The 25931-nt window shown below is 36.8% G+C and overlaps 2 protein-coding genes and 1 long non-coding RNA gene across 10 annotated transcripts in view; 2 read left to right on the forward strand and 1 right to left on the reverse strand.

The window, feature by feature from the left end:
* The window catches only part of MFN1 (mitofusin 1), a 34548-nt gene extending 24934 nt beyond the window's left edge, over positions 1 to 9614 (forward strand). For all 4 annotated transcript variants that reach the window (XM_005601821.4, XM_001495170.7, XM_070243285.1 and 1 more), the window contains exons 14-18: positions 87 to 316; positions 2229 to 2381; positions 3142 to 3338; positions 5337 to 5471; positions 7260 to 9614. In XM_005601821.4, the coding sequence (XP_005601878.1) occupies positions 87 to 316; positions 2229 to 2381; positions 3142 to 3338; positions 5337 to 5471; positions 7260 to 7341 (797 nt within the window). In that variant the 3' untranslated portion in view covers positions 7342 to 9614. The remainder of the gene's footprint in view (positions 1 to 86; positions 317 to 2228; positions 2382 to 3141; positions 3339 to 5336; positions 5472 to 7259) is intronic.
* A 551-nt stretch (positions 9615 to 10165) lies between these two features.
* Positions 10166 to 25931, reverse strand: part of GNB4 (G protein subunit beta 4) — a 66482-nt gene continuing 50716 nt past the window's right edge. For 4 of the 5 annotated variants that reach the window (XM_023623337.2, XM_023623339.2, XM_070243286.1 and 1 more), the window contains 2 exons: positions 18207 to 18423; positions 10166 to 14488 (listed from right to left, as the gene is read on the reverse strand). In XM_023623337.2, the coding sequence (XP_023479105.1) occupies positions 14382 to 14488; positions 18207 to 18423 (324 nt within the window). In that variant the 3' untranslated portion in view covers positions 10166 to 14381. Of the gene's footprint in view, positions 14489 to 16860; positions 17091 to 17256; positions 18424 to 25931 lie in introns of those variants that run through there. The other variant, XR_011429050.1, reaches the window with a different exon arrangement.
* On the forward strand, positions 23073 to 24230 carry LOC111769027 (uncharacterized). Its single transcript, XR_002801728.2, has 2 exons — positions 23073 to 23213; positions 24159 to 24230. It is a non-coding gene; the product is annotated as an uncharacterized lncRNA (long non-coding RNA).

The following is a 25931-nucleotide window of genomic DNA, read 5'->3' on the forward strand; positions in this document are numbered from 1 at the left end:
TTTTTTTCCTTTAGGTATTTTGTAAAATGTAAAACATTACTTACTATCATTTCTTGAAATAAATGTCATAATTTTGTTCTTTCTAGAAAACTTGAAGCCGTTACTTCCAGCCGGTATACAGAATAAACTACATACACTGATTCCTTGCAAGAAATTTGATCTCAGCTATGACCTAAATTGCCACAAGTTATGTTCAGACTTTCAGGAGGATATTGTATTTCATTTTTCCCTGGGCTGGGCTTCCCTTGTCCATCGTTTCCTGGGCCCTACGAATGCTCAGAGGGTGCTTCTGGGGTTGTCAGAGCCTATCTTTCAAGTAAGTCTTCTGTTTTTGTTTTTTGTTTGTTTGTTTTGGAGTAGGCCTTTTATTAGGTGGTTATTGCTGTACCACACAGGTATGTATTTTTGATTATACCGATTGAGATTCTCCTTTTTTGTTTTCCTTATGTGATTTTCTCTAACAGAACTAGCTGTGTCAAATTTGCGTATTTGTGAGCTAATATCTATCACATAGAGCCATTTCTGAATTAGGTATACTATGCATAATGGAAAACCAATCCCAATGTTTTCATACGTTACTGTTGTAGGTTGTTCTACATTAATTTTTGAAACTCTGCTTTTTATTTTTTTATCTTAAAAATTTTTTGTTTTCAGACTTCAAATAAAAATAAATGCAAGCATTTAAAAAAACTTTTTTGAATTTATAAGGTCAGTGAATTTTTCAGAAGATTTATGGAGTTGTACAACCATCACCACAATTCAGTTTTAGAACGTTTTCATCACCTCAAAAAATACCCTTGTGTTCTTTTGCATTTATCATCATTCCCACCTCCAGCCCTACTGCTAGTCAGCTTTCTGTAGCTATCGTTTTGCCCTTTCTGGACATTTCCTATAAATGGAGTCATACAAAATTTGGCCTTTTGTGTCTGGCTTATTTCAATTAGCATAATGTTTTCAAGGTTCATCATCATGGTACGTGAATATTGTAGCATATTATCAGAACTCCATTCCTTTTTTTGGCTGAATAATACTCTGTTACAGAGATCACACATTTTATTTATCCATTAATCAGTTGATGGATGTTGTTTATACTTTTTGGCTATTACAAATAATGATGCTGTGAACACTCCTGTACTGTTTTTATGTGGACATCTGTTTTCATTTCTCTTGAGAATATACCTAGGAGTGGAATTGCTGGGCCATATGGTAACTCCATGTTTAACTTTCTGAGGAACTGCCAAACTATTTTCCAAAGTGGCCGTGCAATTTTACATTCCCATCAGCAGTGTGTCTGGTTCTGTTTCTCAACATTCTCATCAAGACTTGTTATTGTCTGTCTGTTTTTTATTCTGGTGGGTATGAAGTGGTATCTCATTATAGTTTTGATTGGTGTTTGCCTTGTGATTAATGATTTTGAACATCTTTCATGTTTTTATTAGCCATTTGTGTATGTTCTTTTGTGAAATTTCTATTCAGATCATTTGCCCATTTTTTAATTGGGTTATTTGGCTTCTTATTGACTTGTAGGAGTTCTTTATGTATTCTAGATATAAGTCCTTTATCAGATGTGTTTTCTAGTCTCTGGCTTGTCTTTTTTTTTTTTTTTTTTTTTTAAGATTTTATTTTTTTCCTTTTTCTCCCCAAAGCCCCCCGGTACATAGTTGTATATTCTTCGTTGTGGGTTCTTCTAGTTGTGGTATGTGGGACGCTGCCTCAGCGTGGTTTGATGAGCAGTGCCATGTCCGCGCCCAGGATTCGAACCAACGAAACACTGGGCCGCCTGCAGCGGAGCGCGCGAACTTAACCACTCGGCCACGGGGCCAGCCCCCCTCTGGCTTGTCTTTTAATTTTCTTATGGTGTATTTTGAAGTGTAAAGGTTTTAATTTTGGTGTCCCTTTTTTTTTTAAGGATTGCGTTTTTGGTGTTAGAATTTTTTTAAATTGTTTTAATTCCTCTTGAGAGTGGAGGGCCTACTGTTATACGTGGGCTCATTGTTTATTATGAAAATTCATTATTCTTCATGATGTCATTGGTCCATGTCATAGAAAATAATTTTCAAACCATTTTAATTTTCTTCATGTATTTATGGTAAACTCATTAATTGGAGTCATTCCTTTAATAGAGATAGTACTGTAATTTTAAAACAAATACAGTAGACTTTTGTAAGTGTAAGTCTTCCATTTGCAGTGGTTTAATTGTACTAATCTTTTTTTCCCAACCGTATCAGCTCCCCAGATCTTTAGCTTCTACTCCCACTGCTCCTACCAATCCAGCAACACCAGATAATGCCTCACAGGAAGAACTCATGGTTACCTTGATAACGGGATTAGCTTCTCTTACATCTAGAACTTCAGTGGGCATCATTGTTGTTGGAGGAGTGGTAAGAAACTGCTTTTTAATTTCCAAGATCTGTAAAATGACATGAAAAGATACAGGTTAATGAATTAAGAAGAGTTTCACAAGTCTAATCTTATACTTTTTAAAATATTTATTTTTAAAGTGAAATATAATTGACATGTGACATTGTATTAGTTTTAAGTGTGCAACGTGATGATTTGGTATATGTACATATTGCAAAATGATTACCACAATATAAATTTTTAAAAAATACATCTTTAGGAAAGAAACACCAACAACTAGCTTGTTCCTAAAGCAATATTTCCAGACTACTTTTCATCACAGCACACAAAGAAGCAGTATTTGTATGTTGGAATAACAAGGATGATCCAGGTCTCTCAGCTAGCCGCCTCTGAATACCAAAGGGATCTGCCTTAAAGTATGAAAGATTACTTTTTAGTAGTAGTTGTTATATGTTAAAGAAAAATTTCATTAACAGCATAGTTTACTTGTTTTGGTTTTTGAAACCTCTGACCTAAAAACATTAACATTCCTTTTTGACAAACATTGAATCAACTTACCAAATGTCTGGCAGGTTATAAAAGTTCTTGCCTGATGTTTATGTGTTGCTCCTTTTTCAGCTTGATTGATTTCCGGTAACTTCAGATTTTCTCATAGAGAAGGAATATACATTTTTAAAAAATGGATCTGACTCAAACATCTGTAGGGAGCTGATGAGTTTCCTAAAATGCGTTTTAGTACAATCTTCCTAGTGGTGTTTTTCTTGTGAATTTATCTTACAGATTTGGAAAACTGTAGGCTGGAAACTCATATCTGTTTCATTAAGTATGTATGGAGCTTTGTATCTTTATGAAAGGCTGACCTGGACCACCCGTGCTAAGGAGAGAGCCTTTAAACAGCAGTTTGTGAACTATGCCACTGAGAAACTGCAGATGATTGTCAGCTTCACAAGTGCAAACTGCAGCCATCAAGTACAGCAGTAAGTTGAAAGACTTGTCTTGTTTTGTCTTTTTTTAAAAAAGCTTTATTGAACTGTGACATACCTGCAGAAAATGCACAAATAAGAATACAGCTCAGGGTCGCCCAGGTGGCCTAGTGGTTAAGTTTGGCTGCTCAGTTTTGGCAGACGGGGTTCAGTTCCTGGGCTTGGACCTATACCACTTGTCTGTCAGTGGCCATGCTATGGTGGTGGCTCACATACAAAAAGGAAGATTGACAGCAGATGTTAGCTCTGGGTGCATCCTCCTCAGCAAAAGAAAGAAAAAAAAATATAGTTCAAAGAATTATCACAATGTGAACACATTTTGTAATTACCACCAATGTGAAAAAATAGAATGATACCAACAAGGTGGGGGGTCAAAATGCACGATGGTGAGTGTAATTTATTTTTACTGACACAACCCAGATTTATAAGTTCAAAGGCATAACTTTTTAGAACTTGAGAATTTTATTACTATAATAAATACCTAGGTCAGCTGAGTTTCTTTTTTTATGTATCTTAAGTATTTGTTTCATTGATTTAGTAAAAGTATGTAGAATTCCAGTTAAGTTGGTGCATGATATTTTGTATTTGGATGCTACTGAGAGCTGGATTAAAAAGTTCTCGGAGCTAAAGATGATTGTAATTTGATAGAAGAAATAATGTACAAAATTATGCATGTACATTATGTGAGGCTCTAGAATCTTAAGTCATGAAGGATAGTGAATCAATAAAGGTTTCCTGGAGGAGGGGTAGCCTAATGACATTTGAACGTGCAGAGGAGGAAGATCTAAGCAGAGAAAATAGCCCAAACCAAAGGCAAGAGGGCGGGGAAAAAAGGAACGTGTTCAGAAACATAAGGAGAAAATTTCAGTGTGGCAGATGTGGTTGTAAGGGGGGTACATTCAAGTATAAACCTAACACTAGGACAGGAGTTTGGATAATTAGGAATCCTGGGAGTGATTGACGTTAACATTTAGCTCTAGAACAAATAATTTTGCAGTGGTGTGGTGGTATAGAATGGTTCCGACTAAGGAGTCAAGAATTACAGGGAGATTAAACTGTTTCAGACACAGATCAAAGTCTGTACTAACGTAGTTAGAGCAGTAGAGAATGGAAATAATGAGGGCACAGCTTTGAGGCCACTGAATTAGTTCATTCTCTCATTCATTTATTTACCACATACTTACTGAGCTTCTATTTAATAGAATAGTTTTAATTTATTTATATTAGGGAAGATCTCTTCTTTAATGATGATACCTGGGCCTCCAAAAGAATCAGCTGAGGTTCACATATGTAAAAACAAAGTTAATGAAGCTTTCCATTCATAGAGGACTTTACACTCTAATGGAGGCAACCTCAAATAATTACTCCGTTATAATAATACTAGGTAAATATTAATTTAACAAGATATTAACAATGAAAGATGCTTCATTTGTCTAATACTGGTGTTTGGTGGGATGGGGAGAGAATGGAGAAGAAAAAGACCATGGGAAGGATGAAAATATACAGAATAGTTGCAGAGAAAAACAAGTCAGTCAGTTAATCATATTCCAAGGTACTACACACCTACTATGCATGCTCCTTGTTGTAAAAATGTAAACATAATGTTTGCCAAAGCTAATGTATTAAGTAGCACACAAGTTAAATACAACACTTTGGTTCTAGAAACCTGGTTATTTTTGCCTAAGTCACAGAAGTTTATAAAATTTTCTTTTTTGTCCTCAGTATTTTCTTATTTTTATGCTCCTGAAGAAATATAGCCATCTTTTGCTTTTGCATAGCTTGTTCATATTCACGACCATATAGCAGACGTGATGGTGCCTACTGCACATTGTCTTGAGGCCTGACGAAATTAAGCTTACAAGTGCCATACCCTCCCTCATACCATTCTTAGCAGTGTTCTTTGCTACTTGTGTTTTAGGTAAGCTTTAAATTAATGCTTATTTGTTTTAAAAGGCATTCATGACTGCTGATAAAATTGGTTTTTATTTTAAGGGAAATGGCGACCACTTTTGCTCGCCTGTGCCAACAAGTTGATGTTACACAAAGACATCTGGAAGAAGAAATTGCTAGATTATCCAAAGAAATAGATCAGTTGGAGAAAATACAACACAATGCAAAGCTCCTGAGGTATTTGAATGTTTTTTCTCAATAATATGAACATTTGTTTGTCTCATTACCAAAATATAATTATGTAAAACCACTAGTGAATTTGTATTAAAACTTTTAGCTTTCTGCTTGGCTTAGATTATAATTTACCATATATAATTCGATATATTTTGCAATTTCAATGAAAGCTAATTTCAAAAAGAAAAAACAAATCTGAATTAAAAGGAATTTTTTTAATCTAAACTTACAACTCTCTGTTAAGCTATATTAGGCCTTTTTCAGAGCAGTTGTTCTGTAATTAAAAGTACGAGTTTTTCGTTCTGTATATCCAAGACCCATAATTTCTATTCTCATTGGAGACTATTGAGTATGGTTAAATTTGAAGCTACAAAAGTAAACAAGATGTCCTAATATAATGTGGAATTCTGGTTTAATATGATTTATCATGGATTCTTTGGGGTCTAAATAAATTTTGCTTTGGGGGACAAGACCAAATGAGTGTCATCATGAGGTCTATACTTGGCAGTTCTTAACTTTCAGCTTTATTACCCATTATCTTCCTCACTTACAAGTCTGGGAAAATCCTTAAGCATTATTTAATCTCTGCTGCTACTTACCAGGGCATATGCTACACGCAATTGCCCATATAAGAGCAGCTTGCAATGCCTGCAAATTAGAGAGGCTGTTCTTGTGACCTGATTTTTGGGTCAGATATTTAAAACACCTGTGGCAGTTGTCTATCCATGGTGTCTTAATCTGATCAGCAGTCACATTCTCATTGCACCTCAGTTTCAGAATCTGGAAAAGACGACTGCTTATCACTTAGACCCCAACCTCACACACACAAACTCACCCAAGTGAATTTCATGTATTCCACTGCTCCTATTTTAAATTAGATTATTCCAAATACAACCTTTCAAATTTGGTGAAACTGTATCCGGTAGAATTTTTTTTTATTACTTAGGTTTTTAAATAGTGTTTCATCTTGTTACAGTAAAACATAAATGATGAAATAGATTATTGATATTTATGTAGCTTTCTGATTTTGACAGGACTGACTTGAATAAGTATAGATATTTTTGATGATCTAATCTTTAGAAACAGGAAAATTTACAATAACAAATACCATAGTATTTGGAGTCTCCATTGTTACGAGACTAGGCTCAGCCATTCAAGTAGAATTTAACTTACCTAATGCATCAGGAGAGTGGCCTAAAGAAATGAACAGTGGAACAGTGGAGTTCATATGTACATGTAACTTACATGACCTTGACCATGTGCACTCAGCAACAAAAAACAAGGCCAAGAGAAAAACAAGGGAATCTCATTCAAGTGTATGTGTGCCCCCGGGAATAGCATGAGAACGGAGACACAAATCTGTGTTCTTCTGTCAGTTTTAGTTCTGGTTTTCCTCTCTTATGGGCATTAGGCTGCATCAAGTACAATTCTAGTATTTAAAAAATGTATTTTTGGTATACCAGGATCCTTTGACATCTGCCAGCTACTTTATGTATACATAAAACTGCTTATTCTGTACTTTATGCTTAACTTAACGGGAATTCAAGGACAGTTATGACTGTACATAACTTAGGATATGACTCCCGTTTAAGTCCTGGACACTGGATTCTGCGGTCACTGCAAAGCTATAGTTTGACATATAATACTCTGAAAGGGTTGAGAACAGTTTAATCTGAGTTCAGATAAACGTAGCAGCAGCTGGCTAGTGATTCTTTTTCTCTCTAATGCATTTTTTTTCTCATTGACCTTTATGATAATTAGATTGGTGTTTTATTCATTTTTTTAAATTAGAAATAAAGCTGTTCAACTTGAAAATGAGCTGGAGAATTTTACTAAGCAGTTTCTACATTCAAGCAGTGAAGAAGAATCTTAACAGTAGAGATTACTTTGGTGATCATCGTAGGAGAAAACGGAACTTGGAAGATTGGGACAGTTGTTATTTTTATGAAATGACTTTAAATATGAATTATACTAACTGCACCTAAATAGCAAATCCTTGTGTAGATTCTGGTAATGATCTATCTCAGGTGTTTGCATTTCTGAAGAGTGTTATGATGTCTCTGTAGTTTTAATTTTGGGTAAAGAAAAGGCTAAATTGTTTGATGTGTTAAAATGATGAATTAGTTAAAAGAAACAGAACCAACTATGTGACCCCTGAGGGGTGGGGCCTTGCTCTTAATTAGGGCTCTCTTTGTTTTTGATTCTGAAAAACTCTGCTTCCTGGCATCCAGGAGTTGGAGAATGCTTCTTTCATCTTCTTTCTCAAAACTAATTTTTGATGCCTCCTCTAATGAGAATAGTTACTTTTTTGTTTTATAAACTGCATTGCTCTAACCACCAAGAAGGAGTGTGAAATGTTCTTGAGTATATTATTTATGCAAGTTACAATCACTTCTGCCATCCTTGGCGGGTATGTAAACCACTAATAATTATGCTGTTTTTACTCCCTCTTTTATTCCCATTAAAACTGATATAAACAGTATAAAGGTTTGTTATTATAGTTTCTTATAAAAGTACCTGGGTCTAGTTTCCTGATCTGTTTCTAAAGAAACATTTTCAGCGTCAACTATGATTACACTACGGAAAGCTTTCTATCTCAGTTTTAGGAATAAAGTTTGAAGTGATAAAAATAGCCAAAGATATGGGAGGTCTGAATTTTGGGTGGTTACAGTCATGTACAAACGCTGTTCCTCAGAAGATATTTGCCAAGGATACTGCTGGATTGTCCCCTGAGCTGGCTTTTACTTTAATTGTATGAATTTGCCCGGGCATGGTTAAAAATTATTACTGTATTTTTTACCTTAATGAAATGTTTATGGGTTCAAATATTGTGTCTGTTTATGTGTTAAAAATGAATTGAAACTTATATGGAAACCTAAAAAAATGACTTTCTAGGGCTTTGCTACACAAAATGCAGTCTTGAGGACCACCAAATCAGCATCACCTAGATGCTTGTTAGAAATGCACGCTCCCAGAAGACACAGTGCATTTGGCCAAGTATAGTTTATGCTGCTTGTCCCTGGGAGGGAGAACTTTCAGGCTCTCTTCTTTTTAATACTCAATACTTCCTTTTCTGTGCCTTTAAGGCTCCTGGATGCTATTCAGTCTTTTCATAGCAGGTGCAACACTATTTTTCATGATATTTTAAGGAGAAAATAACATCTAGGCCATAGAAGCCTTTTAAAAATACATTTTTATGCAAATAGGATATTAGGATGCAGTATTCAAATCCAAATAATTATTAGTTTATAGCTTTTGTTGTTGCTTTATAACCAAAAGATGGTACAAACCACCACCAAGTGGGATTACCAGCTGCACCATGAAAAACTGATGTCTGAGATGGGGTACTGCTGATTTAGTTACAAGTTCAAGGCCTTAATCATTATTTTATTTATCTATTTTGTTGAGGAAGATTGGCCCTGAGCTAATGTCTGTTGCCCATCTTCCTCTATTTTATATGTGGGATGCTGCCACAATATGGCTAGATGAGCGCTGTGTAGGTCTGCACCTGGGATCCAAACCGCAAACCCTGGGCCACCGAAGTGGAGTGTGCGAACTTAACCACTATGCTACCAGGCTGACCCCAAAGCCTTAATCTTTAGACAAAAGTCCTTGAACTTTTGAAATAGCAAAGTGGTGGTATATCACCTCATTAGTGTAGTACAGCGGTTTTCAAAGTTTGGTCCCTGGATCAACAGTATCACTTGTGAACTTGTAAGAAATGCATATTCTTGGGTCTCACCCCAGACCTACTAAATCGAATACTAGGTTTGGGGACCAGCAATGTATGTTTTAACAAGCCCTCCATGTGATCCTGATGCATGCGAAAGTTTGGAAACTACTGGAATAGTGGTTCTGCTGTAGTAAGTTTATAGTAAATTTTCCATCGCTAGTTGGAATGCAGCTCCCCTGATCAAGTTTAAAAATGTATAAATGTTGGAATGGAACACTAAAATAATGAAACCCAACATTTATGCCACCATGGCGAAACCCATGAATTATGCAGAAATTATGTAATTTACAGCTATGTAGTTCAAATGTTTGCAGAATTATTTATAAACTTTGTATAACCTTAAACTTTTTAAAAAAACATCTTTTTATAAGTATGCAAGCTCCAAGGTGAAAATAAAACTCGTTTGCCTGATAGTTGGTAACTGTAGCATTTATACTGGCATTTAGTGAGTTTTAATTTTTCATTCTTAATAATTTTTATGGTGGGCATATACACTTTTGGGTGGACGGGCTCATCTCTCGATTGCATTAACTAACTAACTTGTTTAGTGCACCTGGCTCAGTACTGAAAGTTTGCTCATTCGTCCCCCTCCAAGGTTGTGGTGATGAAATCAAAGTGGTAAAAACTTTTTATCAATACTATCAGTTATTTAAAAATTACACAAAGGAAACAAAATTATCCTAAGGGAGCTCCAGGGAAAGAATGACTTAAGTTTGCTTTTTAAGGAAAATCTGTGGCCTTTAACAGTAAGCCAACACTTATAGTACCAAAAGATAGGTCAGTAGTGCTCCACTGTATTCCTTGCTTCTGGCAGCAGCCCATTCACTTTTTCATGAAGACAATAATTACCAATGTTTAGATAAAGGAATCAGGGCTGAGCATGACATATTGGGCTTGGAGTTTCGTTCTGGAACTTAATTTCAAAATAAATCCTAAAAACTGACTTAAAACATGCTACATGAAATCTGGTTAAAAGCACTTTATTGATTACAATATCAATTCACAGCAACATTATTTCACAGAGCTACTGTACAAATAAAGGAATGAATCACTGTGCAAGAGAGATCCAAGAATACTTTTACATCATGGTACAAGTCCATAGTTGGTTTGGCTTAAAGCTGTTATAAGAGCTTTAATCTGGTACATTCACCCTTCCCCTAGTCACGCTACTGACATGCAGAGTCAAGTGGCCACAAGTGTATAGAAACCGTTCTAGGTGAAGAAAAGCATTTTAATCAACTTTAAAAAACCACTTAGATATGGATGCCTTTGGGTAAGAATATGCAAATACAAGTGTTCAGATGCTTCTTTGAAAAGAGAGAACAATAGGATAGAGCACCATTGTGTAAAAGACAGAAAGGCTTAAAATATCTACCAATATATCAATGAAGTTCTATTAATTAAAACATAAATACTGTATGATGTAAGATTTTGTCGGGCACATTTAACACCAGTTGAAACACATAACCAGTTTTCTCATGATGCTGCATTATCATAACTTTCATAGGATCAGTAATTGGATTTAAGAAAAAAGGCTTTTAGGAAATTTTATCAACATGCAAGCAAATTTGCTAAATACAAGGTGTACCATCAATCTGATTAATAAATTACTTTTTTAAACAATGCTAGCTTAGACATTCAACTATAGACCATTTTAATGAGTACCTATTGTAACCAATATTTTTAATTATAGCACTGAATTTAAGGCAACTTAAAATGAACAATGGGAGAAAAACTAGTAAGTATGAAGTGGACTTCACATTCTACTTAATCTAATTTAAAAATACCAGTTGTATTCATTGTGCTACCGTTTCTCACAAGAAAGATGGTCTAACTTGTGGATGTTTAAAAAATTCTAACAAGAGCTACGAAATAGTTTTAAATTTAGCTTTCCACAAAGGCAAAAAGGAAAACAGAAGTTGAAATAGCAAATTTAAAAAAAAAAATTTAAGCCCGACTCATACCCTAAAGATCACAGAAAGAATATCTTCATTATTAAAATGATGATAGGCTCATTTGGGAGATTGTTTAATGAGTTTCCATAAGTTTAAACACGTCAACAAACAAGCCACAAGTATTCGACTGTGTTATAATTTAAAATGTGAGACATTCACCAGTAATCAAAGCATAAATTTCCCTGAACTTTTTCACTTTGAAAAGCTTAGTTTTTTAACAACAGGAGAAATTTCATTTTGTCACCTGGAGAAGTCAAGATTCCTTTTCACTTTTAATAGGTTAACTTTAAAATTGCTCAACACATTCCAGAAGCAGCTACCTCCATTATGTTTAAGGGGCTAGTTTACTGTCATGCAGTATTCATCAGTTCAGCTGAGTCTAAACTAAAATAAGGACAGCTGCCTCCTGGGCTCTCCTGCAGCTGCAATAGTAAGCCCGAGGCTTTGCCCTGTGAAGATGGAACTCAGCATGGTGTATGTAGCCATGGAATCACAACTATGGAAATCTGAACTAGGGAGGGACCTTAGATATGTAATGTAAATCTCTAATCGTATAGCTGCCCACAATGAGGCCTGTCCAGCAAAGTGGCGATGTCCCTGCCAACAGCAAGAAGTGCCTTCTTGAGCAGGTTTTGGGATGATTTGCTGAACCACATGGCAATCACTATCACTTTGTTTTAGGAAGGAATATGCCTTTAAAGTATTCTTGCCAGATCTCAAAAAAACTCTTTATGAAGCGATTAAAGAGTCTACAAATAAACCTGCCAAGGCATGTTATGTTTAAATATTACGTATAAGGTAAAAAAAAAAGGCAGCAGATAATTCCAATATTCTTGATGATGAAAATTCCTTAAAACTACATCTGGCCATATTTTTTAAGTCTTGAAAAACTAAGATTCAAAGTATACAGTGCTTCCACAAATTATATACTCCTCTTAGTGATTTCAGGAAGTCTTATGCACAGCAAAATTAGACAATTAGCTGAACTCAAACTGCAAGAAAACAAATATATTTAGCAACTGGAACCCATATCACCAGAAGGCATAGGTTTAACTAGTATGTAATGTGGTAATGAGGTCACCATTTGGTCACATGTATAATTAACCACTTGGTTAGTTTTCAGTTGCCTGGTACATTTTATTTATGGGAGTTGATTTTAAACTATCGACAAAAACTTTGATAACATTTAAATTGTTTTTATCAACATGTTTAAGACTAGAATTCTTGTCTGTGTGCCTCTCTAAAGTATCTTGTTACTAGAATAACTTTCAGAGTACAGGAGAGATAGGTAGAAGGTTACTTTGCACATGGCTGAAGTGCTTTCTTGAACAGGATTTTGGAATGAATTGCTGAACTACATGGCAAACCCTCAGCTCCCCCCTTTTGTTGGAAATCAGGGTGTTTCTTTAAAATATTCTCACCTTATCTCAAAGAGCTGCTCTTTATGAAGTGATATAAATAGTCCACAAACGTTAATATCAAAAATCCACAGAAATCTGAGAATAATGTGTATATAAATATACATTCATGCCTGCCGTCTACAACAGTCTTTTTTTGGTCCTATACCTTAATCTCCCTCTATCCATTGTATTCTCTATTTTTAATATCAACTGATCTTAACCAAAACTGATACTGACTTCATTATAGTTAGTTGATGCACTTATTAGCACATCCACAATATAAAAGTGAACATTTACAAGTAAAATTTGGGAGCATTTAGGTTAGGGTTACAGGTGATCAAAAGTTAAGAGAGACCTATCTCAACGGTAACAGACACAGTTTACTATACAAACACAATCCATTTCTCTATTCACCATCAAACAAGACTAACAACCTTCTATTAATCATTTAGATTTATTTGTAGGAGAAAATCCAAGAGGAAAGCATCTTTGTTTAAATTCCTTTAGTAATAGACACATTATTATACCCTCTGACAAGCAGAAGACTTGCTTACTACTTTCCTCTGACTCCTTTAAGAACGGCTCTTGGAATTTTTCTTTTGGATTTCAAATGGGATCACTTGGATCTAGGCATTCTTTGAAGCAAAACCACTTAGAAACCAAAATTTTGTGCTAACGGAAGAAATATTACAGAAAAGCAAAAATTGTGAATGTTTCCTTTTTTAAATTTTGAAGGCACAGATAGTTGACATCAATTTCGATTTCATATTATGTGAACATAAATTCATAAAGCCACCCTGTTACAACTGTAACTAATCGGGTCTAGTGACTGGTTAGATTTTACACTCGCTTCATAAACAATGCCGTCATACGTTTCCTATCTAGATGCAATACTGACGGAGAACACTGGGAAAAATTGTCTAGATGCAAGGACAATCCAAATGTTCTCAATCTCTGAAATAACCAGGGCACTCTACAACCTCAGTTCTAGAATATGAAATCAATAGGAAATTCCAACTATTTAGAGGATTACTCAAAGTGTCATTTGATCATAATCAGCTTTCTAAATGTGGAGAACGATTTATATGCGATTACTGCTATCTACCTATTATTAATGTAATAAGAGTTTCTTACGTATGTCTAAAATTTCAGAGTGAAATCTTTATTCCCTGGCCTTCAGATTATCTCCCCCCTCAAAGGACTGAAAAATGGCATATTTAAATTGATAGGATGGCAAAGGATGTACCAGAAACTAATGATGGTCAAAAGGACTCCCCCGAGGTACCTAGGGCTGTCAGCATTCTTAAACATTAAGCAACCAGGATCTCTTTTTGATTAAAAAGGAAGGTCAGAATTCAAGGAGACTTTCTTCAGACATAAGCACACACGCATATGGTGTCACTTCCATCCATTACTGTGCTTGGTTCAAAAACTCAAAAATGTGACATTTCTTATGTACACGAAGTTAAAAATGCAGTTCTTAAAAAATGCAAACAATCAAACATAGGCTGCTATAACGTGTATATTCTGTTCTACACACAAAAAATAAAGAATTAGACTGAGTACAAGCAAAAATTCATCACGTTTAAATCAGCTCGACTCCTCAAATTAATACACCAGTCCTTTTGATCTCAGCAAGCACCTCTGCCTTGTTTTTTCCACCTTTTTTTTGTTTTGTAGCTTACCGAAAGCTGCTTTTTGTATATAATAATCTCAATAGAAAAATCTTCACCTGCAAATATAAGGTAGAATTTTTTTCACAGCTATAGGCTGTAGCACTGATTTCTCCAGATGCCAACGGAGAACAGAAAATTCGTGTGCATTGTTAATTCCAGATTCTAAGAAAACTGTCCCAGGAGCCTGTGGCCACAGCCATGCCATCATCAGTTACACCCAAGCAGCTGACACGGTTGTCATGACCAGCAAGGACACCTGAAAAGCAAAAGTTCAGTAAAAAGTTAGCAGTGGGTAAGTTTTAGAATTAAACGTGTACGCATAAAAGATCTAGAAGCGGGGCCGGCCCAGTGGTGTAGCAGTTAAGTTCATGCGCTCCACTTTGGGGGCCCAGGGTTCGCAAGTTCAGATCCCGGGCACGGACCTGCACACCGCTCACCAAGCCACGCTGTGGCAGCATCCCACTTAGAACACAGAAGAAGACTGGCACAGATGTTAGCTCAGTGACAATCCTCCTCACCAAAAAAAAAGATCTAGAAGAGTAGCTGACAGGTTCGACTGAGTGCCAGGGACAAGCTGGACACATTATGTAAAAGACAATTCTTCATATTACATGAATTTCTGACGTGCATCAAACTGTGTTTTTCATTTTTGAAACATGATTTTGCAATTATGCTTTCTTATATCTAGGAAAATAGATGTAGACTTTCATTCTACATCTCTATAGTTCATGATACTCCAAACTTTGTCACTGAGCTATGCCATTTTCAACAAAAACAAATTTTAAATGAAGTTCAATGAAGTAGCCTTTTACCACAAGAACAAAAAAAACAGTAAGAATGAAGTCACCTTATATCACCACTTCCAAAAAATACCAACATAATTTATTTACTTTCTTCTGTTAACCACCAAACACTGGAATATTTTGGTTATAACTTTCTGAAACCATCAAACTCATCTAGATTTTTGTTTCTTTTGTATATTAAACTCATTTGATATTCTGATCACCACACAGGATTAAATACTCCCAAACATTTGAGAGGAAAATGAGAAATGTAAAGATTTAAAAGAAAAATTAGAATATGTCAAATTCTCGGGGCTGGCTCCCTGGCCGAGTGGTTAAGTTCGCCCACTGCGCTGCAGGCGGCCCAGTGTTTCGTTGGTTCGAATCCTGGGCGCGGACATGGCACTGCTCATCAAACCACGCTGAGGCAGCGTCCCACATGCCACAACTAGAAGGACCCACAACGAAGAATATACAACTATGTACCGGGGGGGCTTTGGGGAGAAAAAGGAAAAAAATAAAATCTTTAAAAGCAGAAAAAAGAGTATGTCAAATTCTCAATAGGAATTTCTTCTTTAATATACTGTGTTTGAGTTTGCATTATCTCCCTATATAATTAAGTGTATCATTTTCCCCTGATCTCAGGAACAAAAGTCATCTTGTCTAACTCTTCATATTCTCCATAGTACCTCCAAGGAGGGCAACGTTTGGCAGTGGGCAAATTTACCAGTATGGTTCACATAACAAAAAAGGAACCTTGTGGCTAAATACTGCAAGTTACACTGGAAAGGAGAATCAATGAGCGATTCATGAGTCAGGACTCAGTTTTAAGGGGAAAGCATCCAATTGAGCCAACTTGAAACCAAACAGTTGTAAGCAAAGCAAAACTAAAACTCACCCCTATGTTAAAAAATATGGAAAACAGACATATTTTTATTTTGTTATGGAACTAATTGATTTCATCCAGGTACCTTTTTAATCCCTTAAAAAAGTAATTGGCTTTGGACGACAAAATACCTCCGAAAATCTACTTGCAAAATGCAAAACTGTGAACTTGACTGCAGTCTCTTAAGAGAGGTTGTAGAAGATTATTCCTGGGAATGTTGATACTGCCTCTCCTCCCTCAAAAACTTTAACAACTGTAAAGGAGCTTAAAGGGTAAGGACATAAACCCTCAAGGATGGTGAACACATGAGAGCAGATAATGGCAATGAAATTTTGTAAGCTGGACGGTGGTAACAAGAAACAAAATTACACTGCAGAACCTCCGAAAGGGTCAGAGACTAGTGGATACAGAGATACAGGTATCTCTGGAACCAGGTAGGGGCAAAGATGGGGTAAACAGAGACTGCAGTCAAAAGTGGTGAGGAACAGCCAGACTCCCCAGGTGGCCTCCTCCACTCAGCAGAGGCAGGTGACTGATGGTCCTGCACCAGGACAGAAGACGAGAGACTTACTTGCTAGAGAGAGTAAATGAGGGTCTCTTAACTAGAAGAAAATAGGCAGAGTTGAGATTGGTGAAATGCGCTGAAAATGGAGAATACAGAAAGTTTACTTGCTGTTTTCCCCCTCAGCTTTCCTCCTGAAATCAGCCCCCAAACTAGCAGCCAGCTTATACATTTCAGGTAGAAAAGTGGAAAATCCATCTCTGAGAACACAGCTAGCTTGAGGGGAAAAAATGCTGTAAGGTATATCAGAGGTCCCCAGATGAAAGCCTGACCAGATCATCCTTCAGCAAGGCCTTCAGTCAACACGCCTCACCATGTGCAGAGGGCTTTCAAACAGTCTTACTGCCTCACTCTTAAGTAAGAATAAGAAGCTAAGAATCACCAGACTTTTAAGGAAATTTTTTTTTTTTTTGAGGAAGATTAGCCCTGAGCTAACTGCTGCCAATGCTCCTCTTTTTGCTGAGGAAGACTGGCCCTGAGCTAACGTCCGTGCCCATCTTCCTCTACTTTATATGTGGGACGCCTACCACAGCATGGCTTGCCAAGTGGTGCCATGTCTGCACCCGGGATCCAAACCAGGGAACCCCAGGCGGCCTAAGCAGGACGTGTGAACTTAACTGCTGTGCCACTGGGCCGGCCCCCAGAAATATTTTAAAAATAAGGACAGGGGACTAAAAAAATAAATAAGGGGAAAAAAGCAACCTGGAAAACACAAAGATTATGCTTGAAGAAGACGACTTCAGGGGCTGGCCCAGTGGCACAGTGGTTGGGTTCGTGCACTCCACTTCGGTGGCCTGGGGTTCGCTGGTTCAGATCCTGGGTGTGGACCTATGCACCGCTCAAGTCATGCGGTAGAGGCATCACACATATACAAACTAGAACAACAGACAACTAGGATATACAACTATTTACTGGGGCTTAGAGGAGGGGGAAAAAAAAACGAGGAAGATTGGCACCAGATGTTAGTTCAGGGCCAATCTTCCTCACCAAAAGAAGTATACCTTAAAAAAAATAAAAAAATTTTAAAAAAAGAAAACTTCAAAAAAAGGTTTTCATTAATAACCTCAGACAAACAAAAGATTTTATTTATGAAACGAGTGCCTTAAAAACTTCCCAGTACTACAGGGTGTAAGTTTCCAGATTGAAAAGATCCACTGAATGTCCAGCACAATGGATGGAAATGGATCCACTCCAAGACATCAAAACTGGCAAAAAGACTGAAGATTAACTAGAAGTACATCAAAATTAAGCATATAAACTGAAAAATTAATTTCACCCTAGAGAATATACAAAAAAGCTCCACAGCAAAAGAAGCCAGAGTATATATACCTCATTGCTCAGCAGTAAATATTGTTTAAAAAGTCATAATTATGGAAACACTGACTGATGTTCTAAAAAAAAAACTACATGGGAAAAAGTGAAAAATGGGAAGGATGTGGCCGTGGTGGGAGGAAGGATGTAAAAGCGAAACCCTCAACAGATATATTCACTGTTCATCTTTATATCGAAACCTACCAAACAAGAAAATATTATAGAACTAGACATTACTCGTCAGAAAACAGAACTGTAAGTATGGCTGATGGGCTGTAACTCTTCTCAAAGGGCAACAATGACCACGAATGAGAACTGCCAGGGTACCCTTCCCCACAGCTCCAGGGTGGCCAGGAGGCCTCCAGAACAACTGACGGGAACCTCTGCATGTTTCTGGAGAAAATCAAAGCCCACTGGGGACATGTTTACTAACCTGCACGATCTCCTTTTAGCGTGTCCCATACGTTACAATTAAAGTCGTCATAACCAGCTAACAGGAGGCGCCCACTTTTTGAGAAGGCTACGGAAGTGATTCCACAGATGATGTTGTCATGGGAATACAGTAACAACTCTTGGTCTGCACGAAGGTCGAAGAGCCGGCAAGTGGCATCATCAGAGCCGGTGGCAAAGGCATAGCCATTTGGGAAAAACTAGAAAGAAAAGCAACAAACATTTATTCCACGGAAGTACACAAAAATCAGGTGAGGCAGTATAATAACAAACTCTGGGGTAAGACAAACCCAGATTCAAATTCCACCTTGGCTTCTTACCAGGCAAGTGATATTGGGCACTAAAGATTCTTAAACACTTTGGGCCTTAGTTTCAGTTTTAGAGTGTCGGTGAGGATTGAATGAAATAACAGGCAAAGTACACAGCGAGCCCATTGTTCAGCACACAGCAAGTATTCAATAAATGTTGGCTCTGGTCCTCCATATGTCTTATTTAAACACTTAAACCAGGGGCCGGCCTGTGGCTGAGTGGTTACGGTTACGCATTCTGCTTCGGCGGCCCAGGGTCTCACCGATTCGGATCCTCGGCATGGACATGGCACCGCTCATCAGGCCACGCTGAGGCAGCGTCCCACATGCCACAACCAGAGGCACTCAGAGCTAGAATATACAACTATGTACTGGGGGGCTTTGGGGAGAAGGAGAAAAAAAAAAATTAAAAGAAGATTGGTAACAGTTGTTGTTAGCTCAGGTGCCCATCTTTAAAAAAAAACTTAAACTAAATATTGCTACTAATTATAGAATTTTATGTATGTGTACTCTGAAAGAAATGTTTGAAAATCCCATTAGGAAAAATAAATAGGAAAAATTTTATAAAAGAGACCACAAATCATTCCAGTCAGGTGAGGTTATAAAGTTAAGCTAGTGTAAAGAAAATCATGAATCTCTCAGACACTGGCACTGCTCAACACTGACTTCTTACAAAGAGGAAATCACTTTTTTTTCAATATATCTACTGGCCATCTGTCTATTACCTCTGTGAACAACGATTCACGACCTCTGCTCATCCTTTACTGTGCTGTTAGTACTTATTGACTTGTAGGAATAAAATGAAGAATATAAATTTGTTTGGTTTATTTGTTGTAACTATTATTTTATAGTTTATCATTTGCCTTCTAATACTGTTTACTCTTTACAAAATATAAAGCAATTTTTAATTTTTATGTAAATTTATCTTTCCCTTTGAGATTTCCTTTATTGTTTTTATGAATAAAGTCCTTCCCCAAGATATTAACTGATGTTTAGTTATATTTTCTTCTAGTTTATTTTTTACTAATTTCATTTTTCACACCTTAATTTTTACCCATCTGGAATTTATTTGATATACAGCATTCCGTGTAAAGATCTAACTTAATTTTCTCAATAGTTAAGCAATTGTCCCAGCTGTTAATTAAATAATCATTTTCCTACTGATTTTGTTGCAACATCTGTAATTTACTAAGCTCATATAGACACGAAAATGTTAGTTTTCAGTTTTTTGTCCTTGGTTGTACCTATATCACGCTTTTTTTTTTTTTAAAGATTGGAAACTGAGCTAACATCTGTTGCCAATCTTCATTTTTTTTTTTTCCATCTTCTTCTCCCCAAAGCCCCCCAGTACACAGGTGTATACTCTAGTTGTAGACCCTTCTGGTTGTGGCATGTGGGACGCCGCCTCAGCGTGGCTTGATGAGCAGTGCCAGGTCCGCGCCCAGGATCTGAACTGGTGAAACCCCAGGCCATCGAAGCGGAGCACGCGAACTTAACCACTTGGCCATGGGGCAGCCCCTCACGCCTTTTTTTTTTTTAAATCATTCTAACTTGATATTCAATTTTATTATCTGGCATGGCAAAACACTCTTGTTATTCTCCTTCAAACCTGTCTGTCCTCTTTTTCCCACTTGAATTTCAGACATCTGATTGAGTCTCCTCTATATTCCTCTGACTCATCTCAAAAAAACCCCGAAAAATTGACTTGGTGTTTTGATTAAAATTTGTAGTAAACCTAAAAATTAGTTTGAGGGATAAATGATTGGTTTACAATATGCAGTCTTTCCATTTGAGAACATGGAATTAAAAAAAAATGTTTACTAGTAAAGTTTTATGATTGTCTTCATAAAGATTCTGCATGTTTCTTCTTAAATATTCCTTGCCTAGTTTATAATTTTTGTTGCTACTCTCAGTAGGATTTTCTTCCTTTCTATTTTCTACCAGGATATTATTGGCATAGGAAAGTTATTGATTTTAAAATAATTTTTGGTAATTCAGAAAATACACTGAACTCTTTTTTGGGATATCTAAATAACTAAACATGTAAATAATGATTTTTTTTCTACTTTCTAATGCATCTCTTATTTCACTTTTGGGTCCAACTATACGGGCTGGAAGTTTCAGAACAATTTAAATAGTGGTGATGGTATTACTGTCTTGTTACTTAATATAATGAGAATGCCAAGTGTGTTTCATGGTGACGAAGTCCCTTTCTCAGGGGGATGGTGGACAGGGCAGTGAGAATAGGTTAACAGGTTCTTGGAAATGCAAGTACTTTACTTTAATGCTTTCAGGAGAGTTAAAGCCTGGTCCCAGTGGAGACAGTTTCTCCCCATCAAACAGGAAGAACGGCTCTTCCTTCTTTTCAAATTCCCCAAAAGGCAAAAGGAACCTCTAGCCATAATTTTTTCTATCTACCAAGCATCCAATCAAACATTAGTCATCCAGGCTACAGTGAAGTTTACAACCCTTGGTAAAGTCAAAGGCTTCACCAAACCCTTACTGCCTACTTATAGGCTCGTGGTTTTGACCACTTCCTTCCCTTATTATCATCCAGCAATTTATTCTCCGTTGTTCCCCAGCAGGAAGTCCAGCACTATCATTTGCACACATTCTATCAGCATGTGTGGATTAAACCTGTTCCCTACCACAGACAGGACCGAGAAGCCTCGGGTACGGTACAGGTCATCCCGTGCAAAACACCCAATTCAGAAGATCACCCCTTTGGGCTCAGAGTGTGTGGGGCATGTGAGCACTCTACATCCACGAGACAGGATGACCATACATCCCATTTTGTCCAGGACAGTCCCCATTTATGACTTTCCCCATCATGAAATCATTAACAACACTCTTTCACATGCATAAGGTTCCCGGTTGGGATCATACCATATTATATGCTCACTTTACCAGTACAATGAACTAGTTTTCACTGCCTGGGAGCTTAAGACGGCCCTCAGAACTGGGGGAAATGTATATTTAGAATGTATCTGATGCATTTAATATATATTCAAAGAAAAATGGTGTGTTTGTGTGGGATGCTGGTTGTTCATTTAAGTTTTTTTTTTTAATGATAGAGAAGAGTTTTCTAGTACTGATTTATCAAGTTGTCTTTTTTTTTTTTTTAAAGACATAGGTGTTTCCCTTTTAAGATACCTTTTTAGCATCTGAAATACTGACAAACTGATGTGGTAAATTTCATTAATAAATCTAACATTAAATCACTCTTGCACTGCTAGAACTCATTTTCACTTGATAATGATGTGTTTTTACTTTGACACATTGTTGAATTTGATTTGCTATAATTTATCCTAAAATACTTTAATCTAGTTCTAAGGGATACCTTTTCTTGTGTTTTGGTATAAGGATTATGCTGGTTTATTTGATACAATAAACTGAAAAACTCTTAGTATTTTTCTGTGTTCAGAAAGTTTCAATAGCACAGAAGTTTTCTGTGCCTTCAAAGTCTGAAACACTTGCCAATGAAACTATGTGAGCATGGAAGTTTTTTTGAAACTATTTTTTTATTAATTTTTTTTCAATTATTATCAAGCTATTCAGGCTTTCACTTACTGAGTTAATTTTGGAAATTTGTGACTTAGAATTAACTACCATAAGTTATACAGTGTATTTTCTTATGATTTTTTAAAATCATGTTTTATCTGTAACATAACTGTTATTCTTCTTAATTTGGTAAATCTGTGATTTTTATCCTTTTTTTTCCAGGTTAAGTTTACCAGAGAGTTAGGGAACCATGTCTTAGAGTATTTGAATTTTTCTATTTTCTAATAGTTTTCTATTATAAAATTTTCTAGATATTTTTTCATTCAACAAATATTTATTGAGCACCTACTGTGTGTCATGCACTCTTCTAGATGCTAGTGATACACCGGGGTAAACAAAACTGGCAAAAATCCTCGTCTCTGTGGAGCTTATATTCTTATAAAGCAGACAACAAGCATGACAAATAAATAAATAAGTATGTTACATCATGATAAAGCAGGGAAAGGAGGTGGGGGTGACACGTCAGGATGTCCAGGGAAGGCTTTACTGAGAAGCCAATATTTACTGAAGAGGTGAAGGAGGGGCAGCAATGAGCTGTGCGTGACCTCGTGACCTCGGCTACTGGGAAGGAGAGGGCTTGAGAGGGAGGGGGCAGCAGGGTGACAGCCCCTGAGGAGGACATGTGCCAGGGACAGCTAGGAGGCCAGCGTGGCCACACAGAGTGAGTGGAGGCAAGCTCACAGGGGAGAGGGAGGCAGGATGAGTAACAAGGCAATCACAGGTCCACGGTCCCCTGTTGGCTTTTATGAGCCCCTTAGGACAGCTGTTTTTCAGAATTTAGAAAGGTAATATGTTGTGTATTAAGTCAAACTCCGCTGGGGCTGGGGTAGCACCCTGTAATCAAACACAATAATATTTCTTCAGTGAAACAAAGAGTCATACTAAGTGGGATAAAGAAAGACTATAATAGGCCTCTTGTTCCCAGTAATTCTGCCACAAAATAAGTCTGCACTAAATTTAGGGGAATAAATGATTTTCAGAACTTTGTGGATTTCAGAATCGCAGCTAAAGGATTGTGGACGGACTCCAGGCGAGATCATGGGGACCCTGCTGGCTCGAGGAGAGGCTTCAGCTTTACTCTGTATTTCTGCTTTTCTAATTACCATCTCCTTCCTCTCAAAGTGCGTATTGTTCTTATTTTGATGTTCTGAGCTATGTCTCAGATTTATTTATTATTTCTCTAGTGGCCTACTATGTCATCAGTCTTTACAAATGTTTAAGGACATTTGCGTGGTGCAAAGTGCAATATGTCTTATTCAGTCAACATTATTAAGTGACATTATTCAAATCCTCAGTATCTCATTTCTTGTCTACTTAAGATATCAGTATCTCAAAGTTGTGCTTTAAAGTCTCTACAATGGTGTTTGGGGTTCATTTCTCCTTGCATTGCTAAATAGATTGTACCTCTTATTAATATAAAAATTTTCTCATCTTCCTATAGTTTTTGTTTCAATTTTGCTTTGTCTAATAGAAATATAGTACTGTTACTACAGATTTCCTTTAGTTTATGGTTTGCATGCTCTTTCATTTTTACTTTTAGCCTTCCTGGGCCATTTTGTTTTAGGTGTGTTTCTTGTAAACAACATATAGTTCAATTTATTCTCTATCTTTTAATAGTGGCTACCATTTGCATTATTATATATTGCCTTAAGTGATTGTACTTGGTCTTAATCTCCTATCCTGTGTTATATTTACTCTAATTTTTTTCACGCATCATTAAATATGACCTCTGATACTTAAAATTCCCAGGTCACAATATTTCTCCCTTAATACTCAGCAGATATTATTCAGAAGCCTCCAGCATTGTTTATCATGGAAAAGTGTGAGGGCAGCCTGATTTTTTTATCTTTTGTATCTAGGTAATCTACTTTTTCACCTTGAATATTTCTAGAAATTTTTGTCCTTATCTTTTGATATTTTAAATTCAAGAGGCTATGTCTGTATTGGTCTTTTAAAATTACATTTAAGTACTTGATAAGCCCCTAAAATGTTCAAATAGGTTTCTTTCTTGAGCTAAGATAATTTTATTTTTTAAAATTATTTCTTGGCTATACTTCTGTTTTCAGCCAAAATGGAGTAACAGTGATCACGTTTACCCTCATGCTAAAAAACTGAAAATAAAATGGATAAAATATAAACATAGTTCTAAAGACATTGGGTATCGGTCAACAAAGGAGAGTGGTCCCCAAGAGACAAGAAACAAATGAGGTAAGCCCTACAATTGCCCCATCTTACTACCTGGAGAAAGTTTACAGGTCATGGTGCAGGAAGAAGAACCCAGAGGAAGCCCATTGACATCCCTCAGTTGAGGAGACAAAGCTGGGAATCCAAGGAGCCCAAGGCAGCTGGAGTTTACAGGCCAGAGCACCAGCGAGGACAATGCCTGACAGAGAGAAAACTGAGGAGAGATGATGAGGGGCCCCTCAAGTGTTCAGCTGAGTACTGATCAGCACAGGGGTGGTAGGAAACTACTCAAGCAGGGAGAGAAACACCCAAAAGGGCTAAAGGAAACAAACTTTGATGCTACACAGGGCCAAGAATAATGCCTGCTCCCACCAGCAAGAGGGAAAACCTCATAATTCATTGGGAAGAGAGATCGTAAGGGTTTTTCTTTACCAGTGGGGCAAACTTAGGCATGCACAAAGTGGTGGTCCCACCTTACAAAACTTAAATGCAATACCTGAAAGGATCAAACTGTTTCTAAGTAACTTAACAATTGCCCCAGAACAAAGCCAAGTAATATTTATAAGAATACAAAATTATCCGGCACCCAAGAAGGTAAAATTCGCAATGTCTGGAATCTAATGAAAATCAGACATGCAAAAAAGAAAATATGACCCATAATCAGGAAGAAAATCAATCAGTTGAAACAAACCCAGCAAATGTCACAGACAACAGAATTAATAGACAAGGACATGGCAATGTCTGAGATAAAAAGTATACTGTATGAGTTTAATGGCAGATTAGACACTGCAGTAGAAAAGAGTAGTGAGCTTGAAGACATAGCAATAGAATCTATCTAAATGAAATACAGAGAGAAAAGACTGAAAAATACAATGAACAGAGCATTAGTGAGCTACAGGAACACTTCAAGCGGCTTAACGTGTATTTGGAGTCCCCAAAGGAGAGAAGAGGAGATAAAAAAATATTTGAATGATAATGACTGAAAAATTTCCCAATGATGAAAACTAAAACCCACAGATGCAAACACAAGAAATATGAAGAAAACCATACAAAGATACATCATAATCAAGTTGCTTAAAAACAGTAGTAAAGAGAAAATATTAAAAGCAGCCAGAGGAAAACAAAGGTCACACTGTGTGGAGAGACCAAATATAAGGATGACAGCATGTTCCTCCTCATCAGTAACAACAGGAATGGAAGACAGTGGAGTAACATCTTTACGGTATCAAAAGAAAAAGAAAAAAACTCAACCAGTGAAAACATCTTTCAAATATGGAGGCAAAATAAAAATTTTTTAGACATACAAAAGCTGAAGGACTTTATCTTTAGCAGACCTGTACTATGAGAAATGTTAAAGGAAGCCCTTCAAGCAGAAGGAAATCTGAATCTATGCACAAAAGAATGAGGAACACAGAAAATGGTAACTATGTAAACATAAATTTTTTTTATTTAAATATCTGTAAAAGATAATCAACTATTGAAAGCAAAAATAATATCAATGTATTGTGGGGTTTAAAACGTATAAAAGTAAAATGCATGAGGCCAGCCCTGTGGCCTGGTGGTTAAGTTCAGTGCACTCCACTTCAGTGGCCTGGGTTTGTGGGTTCAGATCCCAGGTGAGGACCTACACCACTTGTCAGCCATGCTGTGGTGGT

This window comes from Equus caballus, chromosome 19, assembly GCF_041296265.1.
Source record: "Equus caballus isolate H_3958 breed thoroughbred chromosome 19, TB-T2T, whole genome shotgun sequence".
Taxonomy (NCBI): domain Eukaryota; kingdom Metazoa; phylum Chordata; class Mammalia; order Perissodactyla; family Equidae; genus Equus; species Equus caballus.